At 37.8% G+C, this 24,077-nt stretch overlaps 2 protein-coding genes across 2 annotated transcripts; both read left to right on the top strand.

Moving 5' to 3' along the window:
* Nucleotides 1–276: 276 nt before the first annotated feature.
* Nucleotides 277–1,616, top strand: LOC128983519 (uncharacterized). The gene is made up of 2 exons (XM_054402819.1): nucleotides 277–301; nucleotides 984–1,616. The coding sequence occupies exons 1-2, from the start codon at nucleotides 287–289 to the stop codon at nucleotides 1,560–1,562; spliced, it is 594 nt and encodes a 197-aa protein (XP_054258794.1). The 5' UTR covers nucleotides 277–286; the 3' UTR covers nucleotides 1,563–1,616.
* A 9,951-nt stretch (nucleotides 1,617–11,567) lies between these two features.
* Nucleotides 11,568–15,052, top strand: LOC128994677 (uncharacterized). The gene is made up of 3 exons (XM_054419389.1): nucleotides 11,568–11,742; nucleotides 12,712–12,880; nucleotides 14,986–15,052. The coding sequence occupies exons 1-3, from the start codon at nucleotides 11,568–11,570 to the stop codon at nucleotides 15,050–15,052; spliced, it is 411 nt and encodes a 136-aa protein (XP_054275364.1).
* The last annotated feature ends 9,025 nt before the right edge of the window (nucleotides 15,053–24,077 follow it).

The raw sequence follows: 24,077 nt of genomic DNA, 5'->3' as shown, positions 1-24,077 counted from the left end.
CCGTTTACTAAACTTATAACTTTAAACTTTGGATTTTATCAGTCCAGATTACTGTATTATACCTGATTACAAAAACATTTTTGGCACCTTCCAAGATACGGATGATATTTATATATTTATGCAGAGCAAACTAAACCCAAATTCATGAGTTCCACTTGAGCTGCACGAAGCTATGTGTAGCGTGTCCGATGTTTCATGTTTGAGAGGATGTGTTGCTACAGACAATGTTGTATTTAAACCTCCAGTTGCAGTGTCGAAGCTATCAGTTCCTCACGACGGTTCAACAATGTACAGTGCTTGGGTAAGTTAATTCTTGTTGAAGCTTTGATACAAATTGTTTTAAGTTTTACTCACTTTACTGTTATTTAATTTACCTTGATGACAAAGCTATTGATGAAGTACATAGATTGGAAGTAAAATTATATTTGTTTTGCGATTATTCTGCCATCCTCCAGCATAATAAAATGTATGTTTAGATAGTCCTCCGGTGTGTACTTAAAGTTAAATTGTAAGAAACTATACAATAGTCTTACACATTCTGGCTTACAATAGAAGTGTGACGAGTTAATACAATTCTTAGAATTAGTTTTTCATACAATATTCTTGCGAGTATGCTTTGGAATTAAAATGTTGGATGATTTAAAAAGGATTGTACAGACTTCAGAGTTCCTTGAGATACCTTTATTTATTTAGTAACCTTGTATACTACCTACCAAGTTATGCATTGGTAAAATAAATTGATTGAACTGTTAATCCTCTCCTGGTTGCACAGTAAGAATACCTTAACGTGAGTAGCCAAAATAAAATGTTAAAGATACAAAAAATATTAAGGACAATAATTGTGTACTCTGTTGTATTTTCGCGATTTGTGTTTTTTAATATCAGAAGCAGATGCAGTGGTATTTGAACGTAAACTATCAATGTGCAACGTTTATAGTACAGCAACTATAAGTATGAAATTTAATTGATCAATTTTATCGCAGGGATTTGTTCTTGTTGCTGCGCTGTACACTAGCGGTGTGTACTGCAGCTACTACCACGGACCCATCGCCAAGCCTGTCGTCCTCCACAACGGCTACCTGGCAGACACCCATGAGGTAGCAGCAGCCAAGAACGCTCATCTCGCCGCTCTAGCCAAGGAATCTCACTACGGAGGAGACTACGGATACGGTAATGGCCAGGAATACAGTGGCTCTTATGACGGCCATCATGGAGACATCAGGTACCACGGTCCCACCGCCATCCCACACGTCCTGCATGACGGACACATCGCAGACACTCACGAGGTGGCCGCTGCTAAGGCTGAGCATTTTGCCGCCGTAGCCAAGGCCAAGGCTCACGGAGGCTACGGTGACCACTACAGTGGCAGATACGCCTCAGACTACGTAGCCGACCATGGACACTCCTATCATGTGGCGCCTTACCATGGACCCCTCGCCAAGCCCGTGGTACTCAAGTCTGGATACTTGGCAGACACTCACGAGGTCGCTGCTGCCAAGCACCATCATCTAGAGGCCCTGCATAAGGCCAGTCATCATGGTCTTTACGACTATCATTATTAACTACAGTTTGTATTTAGGTTTCATTAAATAATATATTTCAAGATACGTAAAGCATATTCGTGTGATTTATATTTACAATCATCCGAATTAGGTTTCCTTTAGTTCGTAAAAGGTGTATTAATTTAGTATAAGCCCTAGGGGACGACTCAAATGGAAAGACTATTACGTTACTCTATTCATGCGCACACAGGAAAATGTATGAGTGGGTTTATTTCAGCAAGAATTCTGTTAATTTAATTCAAAAAGTTTTATAATTTTAAAGTATCATAAAACTTTGTAGTTACTCGAAAACAACTAGACCAAACTACAAATTTAAGTTTTCATGTAGTATATTTAAACTATTTAGAAAAAGTATACAAATATTATGAACAGTTATGATTCTTTCATATTACTCAATCGCCTAACTGGCCAAATATTGGTATATGACTGTGCTTGGGGTTTTACCACTTAAAAAAAAATTAGCAATACAAAGGCGTCTTAACAGGATATTAGTATTTAGGTCCATGTTGAAAATTTGATTAAGGTATCTACCATATCTAATGTACACGTATTTTCATGATAAACAGTTCTCATTAGTTTTATCAATATCTGAAGATGTCACTGTCCATTTGAAGGATAACTAAAGACGAACCTTTTAAAAGTACATTACTCAGAGGTTGTAGTTTTTTTTTTTAGGAAAATCAATTATTACTTCAAGGATTGTTAAAATACTTCAATATTCGCACATAGTTTAATCAGTGAGTCACATATTGCGGTCCAGGTATGTGGAGGGTGGTAGCAGGTCACTTCGCTCGTGGTAGAAGTCATGATGATGGGTGTGCGGTTGTTGTATAGGGACGTAGTGGACGGTAGTAGGATCCTCCTTGTGGCTCTTCTTTAGAGCGCCGAGGGCGGTGAGGAACAGCGCCAGGGTTCCGACTGCTAGAGCCTTGGCAGCTAGCAGACCCACGCTTCCAAACCCCACCACTCCGAACACCGTCGCTAACAGGGTGGCGAAGAACGCCCCAAGGGTGATGCGGATACCAGCGCCTATACCCGCGCCGCCTCCTTGCCGGGACGCTGAACAAAGTACACACAATTAGTAGTAAAGCTTATTAGTTGGTTAAGGTAAAACCCCACAGACACAAAACTTTCACAGAGATAGAAAGGATCCCGAGTTTCGAAGGAATTCTCTTCGAGGGAGGCAAACCAGTATCTTGATCCGAGGAAAACCACCCTCTCCCATTAATATAAAAAGATTTAAAACATGATTATTGGCTCAATAAGCGACAAAATTGTCTTTTCTCCTTTAAAACGTTTTAAACATTTGTCACTAAATTCTGTTAAACCATACAGAGTGAATTTTAAATCAAATCTTTTATCGAGGGAGGGGGGCCTCCTGCGAGCGTCCATGTAAGAGACTTATTCTGCCTCTGGGTACATCAAATCGAAGAAGTAAATCGGTCCCAAGTCTACGTCTTACTACGAGACCTACGGTAATAGCTTATTCTCTACATGAAAAATTCGCTAAAAGAAAAGTGAGAAAAATTAACAAACAATACATGTTTATCAATTATTACTTACTAACAAAAACGGTAATGATTATAATATACGACTGATAAGAAAACTTTGAAAAAAAAAAACATACAATAATTAGCAAACCAATAGACATTAAGAAAATGAAATTGTTCTAATATCATAAATTAAGAAATAAGACAATGATAATGTTTTAGGATTTAAAGTTTAATACAAAGTTCCATTAATATTTATTCTTAAACTTCTTCTTTAAAACCAACCAAATGTATTATATTAATTGTCTTTTACTTCAACAAAAACAAACGCGTTTAGGAAATAAGAGGTTTTAACATATTTCTCTGAATTGTCATCCACACAATTATTGTGTTTTACTGCTGGTTGTTAGTAAATATAGGCTATTGTTTTCTCCAAGTTTATTGGTTCTTCGCATTTTATCTTTTTTAGGCATAAAATAAAATTACAGTGACTTAGTAATGTTTAGACGACGCGACGTCTAAACATTTCCTGGTAGTTGTAGAGATATTCAAACTGTATCCAATATCAACCTCGAGTGTATTTATTCTTGTGCTACTAAATATCAATAAGTTAAGTTTTTATTGCTTTTATTAACTTACCAAGTGGTAGTTCAAAATCAATTTACTTCCACAAACCTAATGATTATATATCTAGTCAAGTTTACTTCAGCTTGGTTTAGAGACTCCTAAAACTCTCAAAGGCAGACCGCTGTTCAAGTGCGGTTGTAGTGTTGCAGACATTATATCGCAGGAACTGATAGATGTCAGACGAACACGTCTTATCACGTTTAATATTAAAGTTTCTTGGAACTGCCATATGCGCTATGCTGCTTGACATATGATGCTATTTGACATTTTTGAGTTTTGATTTTAAAATGTAAGAAAATTTTTGTTTAAATATTTATTTTTGTGATATTATTGTAATATTGCATAGCAAAGTTAAGCTTGGAACATGAAGAATACCAAATTTTAAATTTTAGTCAGAGTAAAGATATTTTGAATTTCCAAGTAAATTAAAAAAGGAGTATCCTCAGGCGTGATAAAAATATCACCAAATTTGGTTTGATTCTTTAGCTGCCACTTATAAACAAAAAAATATCAAATTCTGATTCACATATTTTAGTTGACAATAGTTTGAAAACGATTTACAATACGAACACATTTTTTTATTTGAAAATTGTGAGACTTGAACTAATGAAATTCTGGTTTTGGGACATTCTATCTATCAAAACATTAACAGTATTTTTAAGACATTCCTTAGGATTGGTTTGGCTGGAACCAATGGTTGGTGTAAGCGCAATAGTAGACACCTTACGAGATACACCGTCTTTAACCAGATTTGATTTAAAAATAAATACATTCCTTTCCAAAAAAACATAATGAACTTTTACTGTAGCATGGATCCTGTATAGGAAAAGCATAACTAAATAAATTTAACTTGTTGAACTTCCTTGAATTCTAAAACAACTTCATTGCAAGAAATACAAATCCCTTCCTAGCTCAAAAGCTTGGGGGTTCAAAGCAAATACAGTATATTCATTTTAAGTGTATGTATACTTGAAGTGTTGTTTTTTATGCACATTCTAATGACAATTTATAATAATTCTTAAACGGCAATTTGAAAAGAACTTAAAGTTTAGTTTGAAATGAACTATACCTAAAATATACTATTCCTTTTTAAAGCAACTAACACGCGACTTGAATTATAAAAGTCCCAAATATTCATGCCTTAAGAATATTTTAGTAGAATTATGATTATGAATTTTATAAAACATGTGATTCCACATTCCTGTTAACATGGGTTTTTAAATCGTTACAATGTAAAATTTGCACTAGAATAAGATTATGTATTTGATTATTTTATTCACCAAAGAAATTAGTTTTACAGTGCATTAAAATAACAATTTGACCAAGTTAGTGATTTAATGTGATCAACAAGTGGAGATCAACAATACTATGATCAAGTGAGTATTTTTACTCTCTGTAATAATATTAGGAGTGTTTAACCATAGATAAAACATACTGTTTAACTAATGACTTGGTGGTTACCTGCTTCAGAGTCAGACCATGGTGCCTCTACGACAGCTAGGGTAGTATCATAGAGGGAGCGGAGCAGCGATGGCGGGGGGAGGTCGAGCTCCTGGTCCTCGAGGGTTGTGTTGGAGGCGGTGGAGGTGGCGGGGGTGGTGGAGTCGGTGGAGGCGGTAGTCTTGAGCATCTTCTTACACGCCACTGTAGATGCCAGAAGCAAGCACGGAAGTAGTAGAGTCAGTGACATATCTAAACAGTAATGATGTATTCGTACTTAACTAAAGTACTAAACTTTTTCTTCTTGCTTTAACTTGGTGGTCAAATCAAATACGTCTATAATAAGCTAAAAAATCCCTAAAACGATATTTATACTTTTGAAGCTTCTGTATGTTCCGTATCGCTGTGCAAGAACCAGGTACGGTTTATTGTAGTGAATTGAAACTTGTTGCATATTTTGAAAAGAAAATAACCATTTTACTTTCAATGGTGGCCATTCAAAGATTTTAAACCAAAATAGCATTTAGGAAAAAAAACGTAATCAAACAACACTACTGTGGTTATGTTTAGGCAATTTCCCTACATTTCTAACAATACTAAATTAAGAAGAAAAAATGTTCATTAGTGAGATAACTACATTTTAAGATACTGAGTATCAAACAATATCATCAACAACATCATGTGGTCATAGGGTAACGTCACCGCTGTTTAATTGTTGTTTTGTTTACTCAATGAGCGCAAATATTGATGAACCGGAACACAGTATCTTAAAAATGTTTTTAAAACACCATTACTACAGCAGTTTAGTTAGCTACGTTGTTTTGATGGCATTTCAGTGAAATTTGTTCAAGTGGCCGCCATTTTGAAACTGGTTTTGATGAAAAATTCATTAGTTTTTTTTAATAGCTATCTACGTTATTCATAATATATGCATCAAATTTCAACTAACTACAAAAATCCGTTATGAAATAAAACATGGTTTTGTGAGAAAACAACATGGTGACTGTACGAGTAATTTTTTAGTAAAAAAATATAGTTAAATTATTTTCATATCTGCATCAACGCAGCTACCAAGCATCATACCAAGTGCCCTAATAAGTTGTCATCACTTAATTAACTATTATGAAGATACTTTTGAAAAAAAAAACTAAGCTACACACTATTGAATTTACGTCGCAGAACGTGTCAGTTTCAACACCTACGCAGTCGCCTCGCGTTTCCAACCAGGACAATGAGTGAGGAGGTGACGCCAATCCATCTACAGAGGGACCAACTCCAAACCACAACCCAACGACGACCGGGCTTACTCAATTCAAGGTTTTATCTTATAACGTTTGTGGATTAAAAAATAAGGTAAATGATTTATTATTTTTAGAGTTCATAAAGGAGTTTGATTTAATTATATTTTTAGAGACATTTGTCGCGGAAAATGATCAAGATATTATTGTAAATAGGTTAAGTAACTTTGATTTAACTTTTACTTTCGCAGTGAGAACTGCTAATGTTGGTAGATATTCAGGTGGTCTAGTTTACGCATTAAATCGTAACTCTCATTTTATAAGCGATGTAACTTTTGTAAACTTTGAATATTTTAATGTGGTTAGGCTCGACAATATTGTTGTTGGCTGCGAGCAATTGTTTATAGTGCCTGTTTAACTAAATTTCAATTGTTGGCAAATAGATTATAATAGGCTTCAAAGTTTCTTTGATAATAGCTGTTTCCAGAATATAGTCCTTATAGGGGATTTAAATGGGCGTATTGGAATAGAACAGAGTTTTTCTGAAAATATAATTAGCATTTCGAATAATAGGATTGGGGACATTAGACATTCAAAAGACAACATTTTAAATTCAAATGGACGTAAAATATTAGATTTGTGTGACAATTTAGGATTAGTAGTTTTAAACGGAAGGTCCATAGGGGACAAAGAGGGTGAATTTACTTTTGTTGGACATAGGGGTAACTCAGTCATAGATATAGCAGCGGTCACTTTTAATTGTTTACATTCGATTCACGACTTCAAAGTTGTTGGTTTTCCCGGATCAGATCATATGCCAATAGAAGTAAGTTTAAATGTAGAGACTCCTGGGCCTGTGGGAGGGGGTGCAGGGGAGGGGAAAATTATACCATTGTTGCCAAAGCTGAAATGGACGAATTTTGATTGTCTGAACTATACTAGCAAAGTTGAGGAAAGTATGAAATCTTTTTCGCCGCAAACTGTTAATGATGTATTAAATGTTATAACTAATTCTGCACATTATAAGCTAGGTTCAAAGAGTAATACACCTTTTGTTGGTAAACAACCTTGGTTTGACTATCACTGTTTAAACGCCAGAAAGAGAGTGTTTAAACTGTTACAGCTTTTTAGACAAACCAATTCAACTGAAATAAAGGCTAAGTATGTTGAGGAGCAGAGGAAATATAAACAGCTATGTACAGGAAAGAAGAACGAATACAACTATTCTTTAATCTCAACTCTTACTGTGTCTAAAGATTCCAAAACGTGTTGGCGAGCAATAAACTCGTTTAAGTGTAAAAACAACATAAACCGAGTAGGAAATATAAAACCTGAAGAATGGGTTACACACTTTCAAACTTTACTAAATCCTCTGGTGGAGAGTACTATCTCGTTTGCAGAACCTTTTATTGCCGATGATTATCTTGATAAAGACTTTGATTTCCTAGAATTAAAAGTTGTTTTGTCCAGCTTGAAAAATAATAAAGCACCGGGCCTAGATAGAGTCCCATATGAGTTTTATAAGAATGCCCCAGACCTATTTTTGACTAAGCTACTTAGTATTTATAATGACATTTTTCGGAATAAGGTCATGCCTGAAAGCTTTAAGAAATCGATAGTTTTTCCATTGTTTAAAAAGGGTGATATTAATTCAGTTCAAAATTATAGAGGATTGTCTTTTATAAATTGTATTGGTAAAATATTTATAGGAATGCTAAATAATAGACTTACAAATTGGGTCAATGAAAACCACATCTTATCGGAGTTCCAGGCGGGTTTCAGACAAAACTATTCCACTATAGATAATATTTTTAATTTGGCATCGATGATCAAACTACGTTTAGCGGAGAAAGGTGGCAAATTGTATGCATTTTTTGTGGATTTTTCAAGTGCGTTTGACACTATTGATAGACGATCGCTTATGTTAAAACTTTCATCAATCGGCGTATCAACGCACGTTTTAGATGTTTTGAGGAGTTATTATTGTAACACATCTGCAGCGGTTTGGTGTAAGGGCGGCATTTCAGATGAGTTTGAGACAAAGACAGGTTTAAGACAAGGATGTATAGGAAGTCCTCTCCTGTTCAGCTTATTCGTAAATGATTTGCCAGAGGTGCTGGAAGGTGGCTGTAATTTCGGTGGAAAGAGAGTAAATGTTTTGATGTATGCAGACGACATCGTATTGTTGGCCCCCACAGCAACAGCATTACAAATGATGATTAAAAACTTGGAGTGTTACAGTGCAATTTGGAACCTTACAGTAAATATATCCAAATCCAAAATAATGGTTTTCAGGAAAGGTGGTAGATTATCAGGACATGATAGATGGTGGTATAAGGGCAAACAGGTTGAAGTGGTAGATAGTTATAAATATTTGGGAATGTTATTTACAACGACATTGTCATGGGAAAAACATTTCATAGAGAAGAGGAGGCTAACTAATTATGCAATTAATTCAGTATGGCAAAGGCTAGTAGACAACAACAAAGTCCCGATGCAGATTAAAATATTATGCTTCGAATCTATTCTCAGAGCTATTTTGTGTTACGGCGCACAAGTTTGGGGGTTTTCAGAAATTTCTCAGTTAGAAAATGCTCAGAAAACGTTTATTAAAAGGATGTTTAGATTGCCACATAACACTCCCAACTATATTGTTTACTTAGAAACATGTTTTGAAAAGTTGTATTTCTTTAATCTACAAATTAACGCAACATACATTTTTAAGGTTTTTAATATGCCAGAATCACGCCTACCAAAAATTATTGCTAAATCTGTAATTGGAAAAGGTATTTTTTGGGCCAAAGAGTGGAAATGTCTAGGGCGAAAACACGGTTTGGACATTAATTTCGAGTCAGCAGATGTTTTTGAGGGATTAGTGAAGATAATTGAGGCGGAAAGAGATAGCTGGAGAATTGATATGGTTGGCAGAGCGCGTACATCGCAACATCACCAACAACTGCTTGCCGTTGACCTTGACCTAGGGCCCAGGAGTTTTCTCACTGATAACATCAATATAAGTCTTATCTCATGGGTCATTAAGGCCCGAGCAGAGCTGGTTGATTTGAATCACAAACCATGGATAACGAATAAAAATCATTTCTGTAGTTTGTGCAATTTGCGTGAATTTGAAACAGTTTTTCATTTTGTTTCTATTTGCCCAATTTTAGGTGATATCAGGGAGTATTGGTTTGGAAAACGAAGCATGCATTGGGAAGAACACATAGAATACATAAATGGTAGGGATTGGCGTAAATTAGCAAACTTTATGAGGGAGGCGTGGAGAAGGAGGTGGGAGTTAATTAGAGAATTTAATTACGAATAAATAAAATGATTATTTTTTTCAAATTCAAAATTGTTTTATTATCTTTCTAATTTATAAATTAAATCAAAACAATAATTATGTCAAACAGCTTGTCAGCCTGTCTTCTTAAATATTCATAGTAATTTTCATAGTTTTCATTATGCGTAAACCTTATAAAATTCTAATAATTTAAAAAAATAAAATAATAAAAGTTATGTAAACAATATTATGAAAAAGGTATTTTTTTTTTTAGTTTTGTTGAAAATGGATGTAAAATTGTATGTAAATTTATGTATGTTAGTAAGTGTATTTTGTTTCAACTTAATTTTCATAAATGTGTTTTCCAGGTGTGCCAACCAAACAGACGGTCGTAGACCATTGTTTAATTGAGTGTATGCTTGTGTTATAAGAGGAATGTTTATGTTAAAATAAAGCACTTTATTCATTCATTCATTCATTCATATTGAATTTAAGTTTTATAAAATCTATAAAATCAATGGTAGATGTGTAACATTGCAAACACATATATGCGCCAACCTTGTACGAAGGACTGGTACTCTGCTAGTAGCTTATAAATAATAAATATATATCGACAAAACGTTCGTTGACACTGCTCGAAGTAAATCATTTATACAGTTTAAAACGGGCAAATAAGACCTGGTTATATTGCAACAAAATAAAACTTTTAGAGGACCTATCGTTGTGCAAACACAAAAACTAAACATCCATATCATAACCGTTAAGAGTCCTTTTAAAATAATAGTGTTCCAGCATCCGTCAATTTATATAATACCAAATAACCACGTTACGAAAAGTATATACATGCCTTGAATACGATGTAAATCCCAACAAGTAGAGTTCTCCCCGCACTACACTGAACACTAGATGGTTGACAGCTGACAAGACTTCAAGGTCCATCCTCTTATATCCCGTGTGTCTTGGTTCCACTGGACCGTGCGCTATGGCCCACCCTGGTTCACAAGGATTCACCAAGCGGAACATGTTTTGTGAGTGTTTTCAGACGTTTTGTAGAGCTCTTTATTAACTAGGACTTCATTAACTGGAACCTCATCACACTTAAGACACGTTCCAGTTAGAAAAGTATCTTCCTTGAGTTGAATTCTCGCGGACGCTAAACGACATGTGCAATGGTTCGCAAAATGTTAAGTCTGAGAAATACATGTTGAGTTACGTTTCTTTGGCTACAATACTAAAAGGCTATGACATTTTTCATCGTGTCAATCAAAATTATAGTAAGGCGTTTACTGAGGAGGACGTTCTAACTGACAAACCCATCATTTTGCATTTCGGTGGAAGCATATCTAAAAGCAATAGGAAATTGACGGTGTATAAGCCCGAACCTCCATTATGAGATTATGAGGAGTTGATATTCAGTCCACCCTAAAATACAAAGATTGCCAGATCGTTGCTTTGACGTGTCACAGGTCTATGATTCTAGATCAGCCGGCCATTTGTCTAAAAGCCGGCCATACTAGTCAAAACGCTCATGATGCTTATCAATATCATATTTACGTTATGATGCAATAGTCAGATCTTGTTTATTTTGCAATATTAAAAAACATTCTCTAACGCTGGAAAGAACGACGCCTTAGTAAAAACAAACACATTTCACTCTCTTATAATCTTAATTTTATGCTCTCATTCGAAATCCACATCTCTAATCTGATCTTAAAGAATTAATTGCCTGCTAATTTTTCGAGTTGAGAGCGTCTGTAACAAAGATTCTCTTACGCTTTTCTGAGCAATTGCAACAATAAGCGCGACATAATTGTTTGGATTGTCACAGTAGCGCTTATCAGGTGATGATCTGCTTGCGCGTGTGTTCCCTATATCAACACAGCACGAGGTGACGAAGACGTAGTGTGTAGATGTAGTGTTGTGTAGAACGATGGTGGTGTGGACAGTTGTGCTGTGTATAGCTTGTGTGGTTAGTGGACATGTAATCTCACAGCTGGACTATACAAACGAGATACAGGAGGATACTGACGAGCTGAAGGTGATTAGAGACGTTATCAAAGTTGACTTCGGTGGTGACGTGGACGAGAGACATGGCGCTCCTAGAGGTGAGACGGACAATTCTACAGTACTGGCCTGCAAGCTTATGTTAGACACTGTTAATAGCTTAGATTTTTTAAAGACAAATCTTCAGGGAAACGGGTTTAAGCTAAAACCTGCATTATTTAATTTTCAGGAAACACATTCAACGACGAGTGCAATACACAGTTGACAAACCGATGATCCATAATTTAATACAACAAAAGATTCTTTCCAGATAACATTATGAGTATTTAGGAAATTACTAATACAAACTAGTCTGCCAATTCAATGACGCGGATCATCTCCCGATCACAAAGATGGAGCTGTCTTTAATCCGCATGGAAACGTCCTACTGTTAGCAATTTTATTGCAGAGCACTCTGCTTATTTCCTAATGCAACACTAGTTGTTGCACTTTGATTAATGCTACATCTACTTTAATTTTCCATTTAGAAAAATATGATTCTAAACAAATGGGAGTTTTTAGAAGGAGGGAGTTTTGGGAAAATGTTTGTCGTTGTTCTAAAATAATCGTAAAAATTTACAAAAACATTTGAAATTAGTTACACTTTTTAGTATAATTTTTATGTTATAGTATTTTTAATGTATGCAATTTGTGTGGTTTATATTACGACTTGCAAATTATAGACAAGTTTTAACCGTAGAACGTTAAAGTTATAACGGGATATTGTTCATAATTAAGAAAGAGCTAAACTTTGTACAAATCTCACTAACATATAGACAACTAACGTGCAAGTTTTTTTATACATTACGTAATTTTATTCACACACGATCATTCAGAGCCAGTGATAGGCCTATGCTACTTTTACGCATTCCAATTAGAACAAGTTAGTTTCAATTTTGTAGTTGAAATTCGTCACTATTCTCATGACAAAAAGAATAGACTGCATTACAAAAGTACTACCCTATAAAAATAATTATTTCAAAGTTCATTGTGACTTCAGTAAATCAAAAATCTTCTTCATGCTTTTGTAGCGGACTCCAAAGACATGCTGTATCCTATCCTCATTGGGGTGGCAGCCAAGATAGTGTCTACCATCCCTCTGTTTCTCACCTCTCTAGCCCTAGTGGCTGGCTACAGTTTGGCTACCAGTAAAGCAGCATTGCTACTTGGGGGTATCGCCGTGGTCTACCACTATATCAGGTGAGAAAACGTCAGTTTACAATTATGATAGTGTCTACCATCCCTCTGTTTCTCACCTCTCTAGCCCTAGTGGCTGGCTACAGTTTGGCTACAAGTAAAGCAGCATTGCTACTTGGGGGTATCGCCGTGGTCTACCACTATATCAGGTGAGAAAACGTCAGTTTACAATTATGATAGTGTCCACCATCCCTCTGTTTCTCACCTCTCTTGCCCTAGTGGCTGGCTACAGTTTGGCTACCAGTAAAGCAGCATTGCTACTTGGGGGTATCGCCGTGGTCTACCACTATATCAGGTGAGAAAACGTCAGTTTACAATTATGATAGTGTCTACCATCCCTCTGTTTCTCACCTCTCTAGCCCTAGTGGCTGGCTACAGTTTGGCTACAAGTAAAGCAGCATTGCTACTTGGGGGTATCGCCGTGGTCTACCACTATATCAGGTGAGAAAACGTCAGTTTACAATTATGATAGTGTCTACCATCCCTCTGTTTCTCACCTCTCTAGCCCTAGTGGCTGGCTACAGTTTGGCTACCAGTAAAGCAGCATTGCTACTTGGGGGTATCGCCGTGGTCTACCACTATATCAGGTGAGAAAACGTCAGTTTACAATTATGATAGTGTCTACCATCCCTCTGTTTCTCACCTCTCCAGCCCTAGTGGCTGGATACAGTTTGGCTACCAGTAAAGCAGCATTGCTACTTGGGGGTATCGCCGTGGTCTACCACTATATCAGGTGAGAAAACGTCAGTTTACAATTATGATAGTGTCTACCATCCCTCTGTTTCTCACCTCTCTAGCCCTAGTGGCTGGCTACAGTTTGGCTACCAGTAAAGCAGCATTGCTACTTGGGGGTATCGCCGTGGTCTACCACTATATCAGGTGAGAAAACGTCAGTTTACAATTATGATAGTGTCTACCATCCCTCTGTTTCTCACCTCTCTTGCCCTAGTGGCTGGCTACAGTTTGGCTACAAGTAAAGCAGCATTGCTACTTGGGGGTATCGCCGTGGTCTACCACTATATCAGGTTTGATAACGTCAGTTTACAATTATGATAGTGTCTACCATCCCTCTGTTTCTCACCTCTCTAGCCCTAGTGGCTGGCTACAGTTTGGCTACCAGTAAAGCAGCATTGCTACTTGGGGGTATCGCCGTGGTCTACCACTATATCAGGTTTGATAACGTCAGTTTACAATTATGATAGTGTCTACCATCCCTCTGTTTCTCACCTAACTAGCCCTAGTGGCTGGCTACAGTTTGGCTACCAGTAAAGCAGCATTGCTACTTGGGGGTATCGCCGTGGTCTACCACTATATCAGGTTTGATAACGTCAGTTTACAATTATGATAGTGTCTACCATCCCTCTGTTTCTCACCTAACTAGCCCTAGTGGCTGGCTACAGTTTGGCTGCCAGCAAAGCAGCATTGTTACTTGGGGTCTACGCCATCAGGTTTGATAACGTCAGTTTACAATTATGATAGTGTCTACCATCCCTCTGTTTCTCACCTCTCTAGCCCTAGTGGCTGGCTACAGTTTGGCTACCAGTAAAGCAGCATTGCTACTTGGGGGTATAGCCGTGGTCTACCACTATATCAGGTGAGAAAACGTCAGTTTACAATTATGATAGTGTCCACCATCCCTCTGTTTCTCACCTCTCTTGCCCTAGTGGCTGGCTACAGTTTGGCTACCAGTAAAGCAGCATTGCTACTTGGGGGTATCGCCTCGGTCTACCACTATATCAGGTTTGATAACGTCAGTTTACAATTATGATAGTGTCTACCATCCCTCTGTTTCTCACCTCTCTAGCCCTAGTGGCTGGCTACAGTTTGGCTACCAGTAAAGCAGCATTGCTACTTGGGGGTATCGCCGTGGTCTACCACTATATCAGGTGAGAAAACGTCAGTTTACAATTATGATAGTGTCTACCATCCCTCTGTTTCTCACCTCTCTTTTCGTCTTATAGTTTATTTATTGCATCTTTTCAAACAAGGCCTAAGCCCTAGTGGCTGGCTACAGTTTGGCTACAAGTAAAGCAGCATTGCTACTTGGGGGTATCGCCGTGGTCTACCACTATATCAGGTTTGATAACGTCAGTTTACAATTATGATAGTGTCTACCATCCCTCTGTTTCTCACCTCTCTAGCCCTAGTGGCTGGCTACAGTTTGGCTACCAGTAAAGCAGCATTGCTACTTGGGGGTATCGCCGTGGTCTACCACTATATCAGGTTTGATAACGTCAGTTTACAATTATGATAGTGTCTACCATCCCTCTGTTTCTCACCTCTCCAGCCCTAGTGGCTGGCTACAGTTTGGCTGCCAGTAAAGCAGCATTGCTACTTGGGGGTATCGCCGTGGTCTACCACTATATCAGGTGAGAAAACGTCAGTTTACAATTATGATAGTGTATACCATGCCTCTGTTTCTCACCTCTCCAGTCCTAGTGGCAGGTGAGACATAACACAAGGGTATCAGCGAATATGTTGCTATAATTGAATTTTTTTCAACGTCATGCAAAATGGCGGACTAAATTCAGACTAATCCACATAAGAATGGTTGAATGGTGTAATAACAAATCATGGAGCGTGTTTCTCTAAAATAGATCATCAGCAATTGATTTGGTGAGCTAAACCATAGGTAAGCTAAATTTTATTTGTTTCAGTGAAGGGAGTTTTCTGTCCCCTGTAGCCAAGCACTGGAAGCATCTGCCAGACTGGGGTGCTGCTATGTTGTCACATTACGGGTACCATCCACCGTTACACGGGTACCCTGGCCTCGGGTACCACAGGGACAGGAACGACCGTAATTCTGATATTCAACTGACTGACTAATCGGGCAACCACATCACACGAACTGCAGGGAGGAGGATAAACCTGGACAACCCGAAAATTGTAATACTGTAGTTATAATTATTGTGTACAAAATTTTGAAATTCGGCATGCTTCCTGTGGTTTTCAAAACATTCATTGTCAATGTGTATTTAATTTCTTAAACACACTTAAGCGTCCAGAAATTTGGAATTATTACAAGAAATGATTACTTTGTTAAGTTTTAATACTTTCAAACTAAATCAACCTAATTGGAATTCTAGATCCCAATAAAAATATAATATTTTTAAAAAAACACCGAATGTTTATTTCTTCACCATTTAAATATTTACTTTATTTAGCGAAAAAAATCCTTCATCTTTCTACTAACATACCATTTTACACTTCCTCGTACAAAATGGGATCCCAGACACACTTATTGTGGAATGCTAGTAAACTGAACAACCTAATTCACTTTTGATGTAATTATTGTCCATTTCTCGGCCGCGGTAGAAGTGGGCCGCGGAAGGACGTGTTTTGGGCTGGGCTGGTAATGAACGCCGCTGCCGCTGGTCCAAATACTGCAGCGTAGTCGTCAGCTGTCACGTAAGTGGCTCTGCCGCCAACTGACCCTCTTGTTCTTGTATTGTCTGTCTTGGTTATACCAGCTGACTCCAGAGTAACTCACGGTGAGCTGCAACAATCGTATACAGAATACTGATACTGTACATCATGAACATATCGCTGAACAAATCTCCATCGGTTAGGGTTAGATACTAATCTCACAGTGGCTCCTGGACTACGTTGGATGCTTTGCAGGTCCTAGAAGCTTCGGAAAATCATCATAAGCCACCATAAATAGGCCTATGGTATTTGCTTAATCTGGGCAGCCAGTTGTCAATTGTTTACAAAATGCCATTCTGCTAGTTAGGCATGTACCATTGTAAACTACGTAGCTACTGTATATACAGGATCGTTATATGGTTCCTTATACATTTATTTTTCCTACAATATACAATTAAATTGAGTTTCACTGGTGTTTCAATGAGTTCACCTTAGACGATTGATATGTGCTTTGATGCGAAGATAGTGAAATACTGCTAGGACGTAGGTTTCATGGACAAGCCAGCGAAAATAGCTCGACTAGAACCAGTGATACTACCACTGAGCCACCTTGATCAGTAAATGATTTTCTGTAGTTCAAGATCAGAATAAAATTAAAATATGAACTGTAATGCTAGACATAAACCTCAAGTAATTGTACTAATTCAGCTCAGTCATGGGGAAAATAATACAGCCTCATCCTTACAAAAAACCGACGAGTCTGTAGCGTGACCCATATAGACGGTGGACTAAATCCACAACTACGTCTTTACGTCGCATCAGTTAATCGGCGAACGATGAAAATCAGCAAACTGTCCTACAAAAACTGGGGCTATTAACAATCTTAAATTCGACTTTCGTTTCGATTTCACTGTATCGTGCAGATGACTCGGGTATTGTCGAAGAGGAGAGGAAGATGGAAGATAAGATGATTCATTAACCTGATTAACACCGGTCAGAGCAGAGGAAAGTGGCTCTCGACCTCGTCTGTACACGCACACACGCACACACACACACACACATGCCCACCAGCGCACACACACACACACAGCGTCCTCCTACGTAAAACTTTCATATAACATCTAATTGGCTCAGTGATTTGTTTCTGTTGTTCACCTCTCGATAATCTCTCATCAATGACTTAGAGAAATTGCGAACGGAAATGTCTTTTCGATGATAAATTACTTTGAGAGTCTAATCTAAATGCATATTCACCTTCTTGATTTTAATTATCTGTTGTTGGTTGTTCACTATGACTCATTATAACTTCACTTACAGTGAGATAGATGTCTTAAACACAACACTCTACATACTAATTTTACAAATTGATTGAGAACTCCTTTTCCCCATAGTCCTTTAAGGTGACACAGTACTCCCTATCCCGCCCATGTTAAAATGACATTTTTTAGGTACACATAACTTTTACAAATATTAACCTATCAACTTGAAATTTTTCTACTAAGTTTAATACATTATTACCAACAATAATATGAAACAAAAAAAGTTTTTGAGCAAAATTAAATTGTTAGTATGATTTTAAAAATTTTATAAAATATTTTGTAATTTTTTAACATAAAATATTTTTTATTTCAAAGGTTTTTGGATGTCATGGAAACTGATTCGTATTATTGTTCCTTATCATATGAGGAACACACACCAATTTGTATTGAAATTGGATTATAATTGAGGAAGAAAAGTGTACCTGACTAAAAACCACTTGACTTTCGGAAAACGACATAAGTACCCCCTGTCACGGGTAGTAGTAGGACCCTTGGGCATGCTAAAGTAAGAGTGTATAAAAGCTTAAAATAATTTTTTCTTCCATAATATTTGGTATGTACGTGTTCAGGAAAGTGTGTTCTACAAAACTAAATAATAAAAAATGTTAAAAAAAATTTAATATTTGACGGCGTACCCTCTGCGTCAGGACCTTGGACATGCTAAATTAGGCTGCAATAGTTTATAAAAGTAGTTGAAAATTTGAAAAAATATTTTTTTCTTCCTTAATTTTTATTATCTACGTGTTCAGAAAAGTCTGTTCTACAAAACTAAATAATAAAAAAAATAAAAAAAATGTATATTTGAGTACTGTGTTACCTTAAATGCTGCGAAAACACATTTAACCAACCAATTTGAAAACCAATGTTTTGGAAATGATAGTAATCATGGTTTATGTTCAAAACTAGATTTTCGATCTTATTACCTGCTTACTTTGTAACATATACCGAGTCCATAGACAGTTAGTTATATAGTCCAAAAGCTTTCAACTTCAAAATTCTTCACTTTGGTTTTAGGCATCCACAATAACAGCATTACCAAATAAGCTTACTAAATTTCTGCTATTTTAATATGTTTATCTCAGTCTTTGCTCAGATAACAACAACAAAGTTGGCTTGTGCACATTCGGAAATACCGTTTTTTACAGCATTATTCATTAATTTTTATCCAGCTCGCCCTCGTGTGAGCCGATATAAAGAGTGACACAGTGACTATGTACGTGATAGACTGATCTATAATCGACCTACTTACACGATTACAGTTGCAAATACACAAACCGAGCTGGTTTCCAAGCTTCTCATCGATTCTCTATGCCGTTTCACTCCACTTTCAAAGCCATCTATGAAATTGATGGACTTGTAATGGGTATCCATTCTTCCCCAGTGTGGGCCTATGACCCGTCGCCGGAGCCCTGGGAAGCCCTTTGTCAGGGCACAACACTCTCCACAGCGTGTCTTCGCATTGTCCTGGCACAGTAGCTTCTAGCTGCATCAAGCACCGCTTGGTAAAACCTACGTTGATTTGGCGGAGTTCAGCAGATTAAGACTATCGGAAAATTCATTTTCAAGTCTGAACCTCACTGTTGTTTACGTGAAGTTCCAGTAGCTCATTGCTGTGTACACAACCAGTAACATTCTTGAATAACAACATTCCTAAATGTACACACTTGTTTCATAAAGATCATAAAGTTCATAAAATAAACAAGTAGGAGAACAGAGAGAATTTTCGTAAAATAGTTTGATTAAGCTTTATTTAGTGCACATCGTCGTACATTATCAACCAAACTTGAAATAGGTACTCAATTATATACTTCGGTTTTTTACTGAAATTATAGGACCAATATGCTTGTTTTCCACTCCTTGAAGGCCACAGATACACTCTGCAACCTTGATGAGGCCCCTCTAACTGCACTATTTGTACGATACTTATGATTATGAAGTAAGGGCACAAATGTGTTTGCTGCCATATGCGTTGTTTCTATAAATTAAAAACCTAGGACGAATTTGCTTTTAGTCTATAATTTGATTTAAAATAACGAAAACCAACTAAGTAAAAATATAAACTCTAATGGGTTAAAAGCTCCGTATTTGCGATATAAGGATAATGTAAGAGCAGTTTCGTCTCGAGTGGCATCTGCCACAAGAAAGTGACAACTGGGGAAAGTGAGACAAGCCAAATAACGAGCACCACCCGGATGTGATTTGCCGAAAGTGGAACCAAAGCCAATGTCATAAAAAGATGTAACAAGAACCAATGTTTGGTCACCAGCGTTCCTACTGGGAGCGACTGGGGTTCCACTATAATGACGTCACAAGTGATAACAGTTGTAAAACTAGATTTTCAAAACTGTTTAAAAAATGTATCCAGTAATTAATAGCTTCATCAGTGCTTTGCAATGGCGTAGAAATAACTTTTGTCGAGCAACTACATTAACAAAGCTTATGTAGTTATGTAAATCCAATGATCAATTGCTAAGGATTTGTATAAAATTCTAACCAATGACATTATTATAGAAACAGTCAATATTTCCATTCAAAATTAATTAACTTCAATACAATTGTGGAAGTATAGTGCAGTCATACAACATAACTTGCAACCTCATCTTTACTTTTATATACAAATCTAAGGTGTCTGTCTGTGTATGTGTGTTACTGAACCGACGGGGCAAAAATTTTACAAAAATATTGCAACTACACCAAGGATCCGTTTAGGACTTCTCTTCGATACTGGCCGAGGGCTTCGCCCCTTTGGCTTACTGTACAAAGTTTGAGGTGACGCTTTTAAAAGTAAATATGGATTGGTCTCCATGGCTGCAATTAGAAAACTTACTATGTTTACACGTGCTATGCTTTATCTCAAGGTAAACAAGCAGAACTGTCAAATTGATTTTATTTTTCAATATCACACAGCTGGCTTGAGCAAATTAAATATATTATTTAGCAAAACCATGTGGCAGCTTTATTTATTTTAAGATGATTATGAACATCCTTATATAATAGTAGTACGCTTATTCTGCGCGTAACGGGATGAGTGAACATGAGCGCAATAATGAAAGAGTCCACCCACACCTAGCATACTTACCGGTGTCACTGGTGAACACAATAATGTTATTTGTATGGGCAAATCAACCCATGAGTCGGGGCAAATAATGGTGAGTCGGTGGCTCAGTCGGTAGCGTCACGTGGACTTCGGGCCCAAGGCAGCGATGTCGTGGGATCGGATCCTGGTCCCTGCCACTAATATTTATCAGTACAGTTCACCTTTGTCCTGTACCGGCTCACCCCTTGCTTTGCTGTAAACGATCCACGTACGGGCGCTTAGTCTATGTGGACGAGCAAATGCAAGGTTAAAAGAGGCTGCCAACCTCTTAAAAAAACCAAATCTCAGTCAACAACAATCCTAACTTCTCGTCCATTAATTAACCAAAGTTATTGGTAATATACGTAATGTATTTCCTGTTTCCCTCTCTTCTCATAGCATTTTATTATTGCAGATACATTAATCTAACTGTCAAAGAGTTCCCATCACAAAGAGTTAATCACAAAGAGATCCCACACTCTGGACTGTTCACCTTGACTACTTCCTTCACCACTTCCTACGTCGTGGACCTGTTTCCCTCTCTTCTCATAGCATTTTATTATTGCAGATACATTAATCAAACTGTCACAAAGGGTTCCCACACTCCGGACTCCTCGCCTCGACTACTCCCTTCACCACTTTCTACGTCGTGGACCTGTTTCCCTCCCTTCCCATAGCATTTTTAGAATTGCAGATACTGTACATTATTCTAATTATCACAAAGGGTTTCTACACTCCGGAATGCTCGCCTCGACTACTTCCTTCACCACTTCCTACGTCGTAGACCTGTTTCCCTCCCTTCATATAGCATTTTAGAATTTCAAATAGATTAATTTAACTTTCACAAAGGGTTCCCACACTCCGGACTGCTCACCTTGACTACATCCTTCACAGCTTCCTACGTCGTGGACCTGTTTCCCTCCTTTCCTATACCATTTTAGAATTTCAAATAGATTAATTTAACTTTCACAAAGGGTTCCCACACTCCAGACTGCTCACCTTGACTACATCCTTCACAGCTTCCTACGTCGTGGACCTGTTTCCCTCCTTTCCTATACCATTTTAGAATTTCAAATAGATTAATTTAACTTTCACAAAGGGTTCCCACACTCCAGACTGCTCACCTTGACTACATCCTTCACAGCTTCCTACGTCGTGGACCTGTTTCCCTCCCTTCCTATACCATTTTAGAATTTCAAATAGATTAATTTAACTTTCACAAAGGGTTCCCACACTCCAGACTGCTCACCTTGACTACATCCTTCACAGCTTCCTACGTCGTGGACCTGTTTCCCTCCCTTCCCATAGCATTTTTAGAATTGCAGATACTGTACATTATTCTAATTATCACAAAGGGTTTCTACACTCCGGAATGCTCGCCTCGACTACTTCCTTCACCACTTCCTACGTCGTAGACCTGTTTCCCTCCCTTCATATAGCATTTTAGAATTTCAAATAGATTAATTTAACTTTCACAAAGGGTTCCCACACTCCAGACTGCTCACCTTGACTACATCCTTCACAGCTTCCTACGTCGTGGACCTGTTTCCCTCCCTTCCTATACAATTTTAGAATTTCAAATAGATTGATTTAACTTTCACAAAGGGTTCCCACACTCCAGACTGCTCACCTTGACTACATCCTTCACAGCTTCCTACGTCGTGGACCTGTTTCCCTCCCTTCCCATAGCATTTTAGAATTGCAGTTACGTTAATGTAACTGTCACAAAGGGTTTTTACACTCAAGAATGCTCGCCTTAACTACTTCCATTACCACTTCCTACGTCGTGGACCTGTTTCTCTCCCTTCCTATACCATTTTAGTATTGCAGGTATATTAATCTAACTGTCAAAAAAGGTTTCTACACTCCAGACTGCTCGCCTCAACTACTTCCATCACCGCTTCCTACGTCGTGGACCTGTTTCCCTCCCTTCCCATAGCATTTTAGTATTGCAGTTACATTAATCTAACTGTCAAAAAAGGTTTCTACACTCCAGACTGCTCGCCTCAACTACTTCCATCACCGCTTCCTACGTCGTGGACCTGTTTCCCTCCCTTCCCATAGCATTTTAGAATTGCAGGTAGATTAATCTAACTGTCACAAAGGGTTTCTACACTCCAGACTGCTCGCCTCAACTACTTCCATCACCGCTTCCTACGTCGTGGACCTGTTTCGCTCCCTTCCCATAGCATTTTAGTATTGCAGTTACACTAATCTAACTGTCACAAAGGGTTTCTACACTCCAGAATGCTTGCCTCGACTACTTCCATTACCACTTCCTACGTCGTGGACCTGTTTCCCTCCCTTCCTATAGCATTTTAGTATTGCAGGTAGATTAATCTAACTGTCACAAAGGGTTTCTACACTCCGGACTGCTAACCTCGACTACTTCCATTACCACTTCCTACGTCGTGGACCTATTTCCCTCCCTTCCCATAGCATTTTAGAATTGTAGTTACATTAATCTAACTGTCATAAAGGGTTTCTACACTCCGGACTGCTCGCCTTGACTACTTCCATCACCGCTTCCTACGTCTTGGACCTGTTTCCTTCCCTTCCTATAGCATTTTAGTATTGCAGGTATATTAATCTAACTGCCACAAAGGTTTTCTACACTCCGGACTGCTCGCCTTGACTACTTCCTTTGCCGCTTCCTACGTCGTGGACCTGTTTCCCTCCCTTTCTATAGCATTTTATTATGGCAGATACATTAACCTAACTGCCACAAAGGGTTCCCACACTCCGGACTGCTCGCCTTGACTACTTCCTTCACCACTTCCTAAGTGTCGTGGACCTGTTTCCCTCCCTTCCCATAGCATTTTTAGAATTGCAGATACATTATTCTAATTGTCACAAGGGCTTCCCAGACTCCGGACTGCTCACATTGACTACTTCCTTCACCACTTCCTACATCGTGGACCTATTTCTCTCCCTTCCCATAGCATTTTTAGAATCGCAGATACATTATTCTAACTGTCATAAAGGCCCCCCCACACTCCGCAGCGCTCGCCTTGACTACTTCCTTCACTATTTCCTTCACTACTTTCTACATCGTAGACCTGTTTCCCTATCTTTCAATAGCATTTAAGTATTACAGATACGTTAATTTAACAGTCATAAAGGGTTTCCGTACTCCTTTCTTTTCACTGCTCACCTTTCCGCTTCCTTTACCACTCTCTACGTCGGGGACCTGTCCTGTTCCCCCCCCCCCCCCCCCTTCGCATAGCATTAATGTAAAAAGCTGCTTTGTTCTAAAAACATACATACCTATATACTGTACTTTTAATTTAAAGGTGAATTTTAATACAGTACTGAACATAAACGGTATATAACTGCCGACTAATAATGTTAAGTTCAATTTATTATTCTGAAAGTTGTGAAATTTAATTAACTTAAATAACATTATTCTGAAAGCTGTGAAATTATAATGATATATATT

Source organism: Macrosteles quadrilineatus, unplaced genomic scaffold (genome assembly GCF_028750875.1).
Source record: "Macrosteles quadrilineatus isolate MER2022 unplaced genomic scaffold, UCM_ALF_1.0 Scaffold_1__1_contigs__length_201487025, whole genome shotgun sequence".
NCBI lineage: Eukaryota > Metazoa > Arthropoda > Insecta > Hemiptera > Cicadellidae > Macrosteles > Macrosteles quadrilineatus.
This window is presented reverse-complemented; position numbering and strand designations above follow the sequence as displayed.

Excerpts from the sequence above, each read along its gene's own strand:
- LOC128994677 (XM_054419389.1), top strand. The coding sequence starts at position 11,568 with ATGGTGGTGTGGACAGTTGTGCTGTGTATAGCTTGTGTGGTTAGTGGA. Across the intron at positions 11,743-12,711 it reads GAGACATGGCGCTCCTAGAG|CGGACTCCAAAGACATGCTG; the intron begins GTGAGACGGACA and ends ATGCTTTTGTAG. Across the intron at positions 12,881-14,985 it reads GTGGTCTACCACTATATCAG|TGTCTACCATCCCTCTGTTT; the intron begins GTGAGAAAACGT and ends CAATTATGATAG.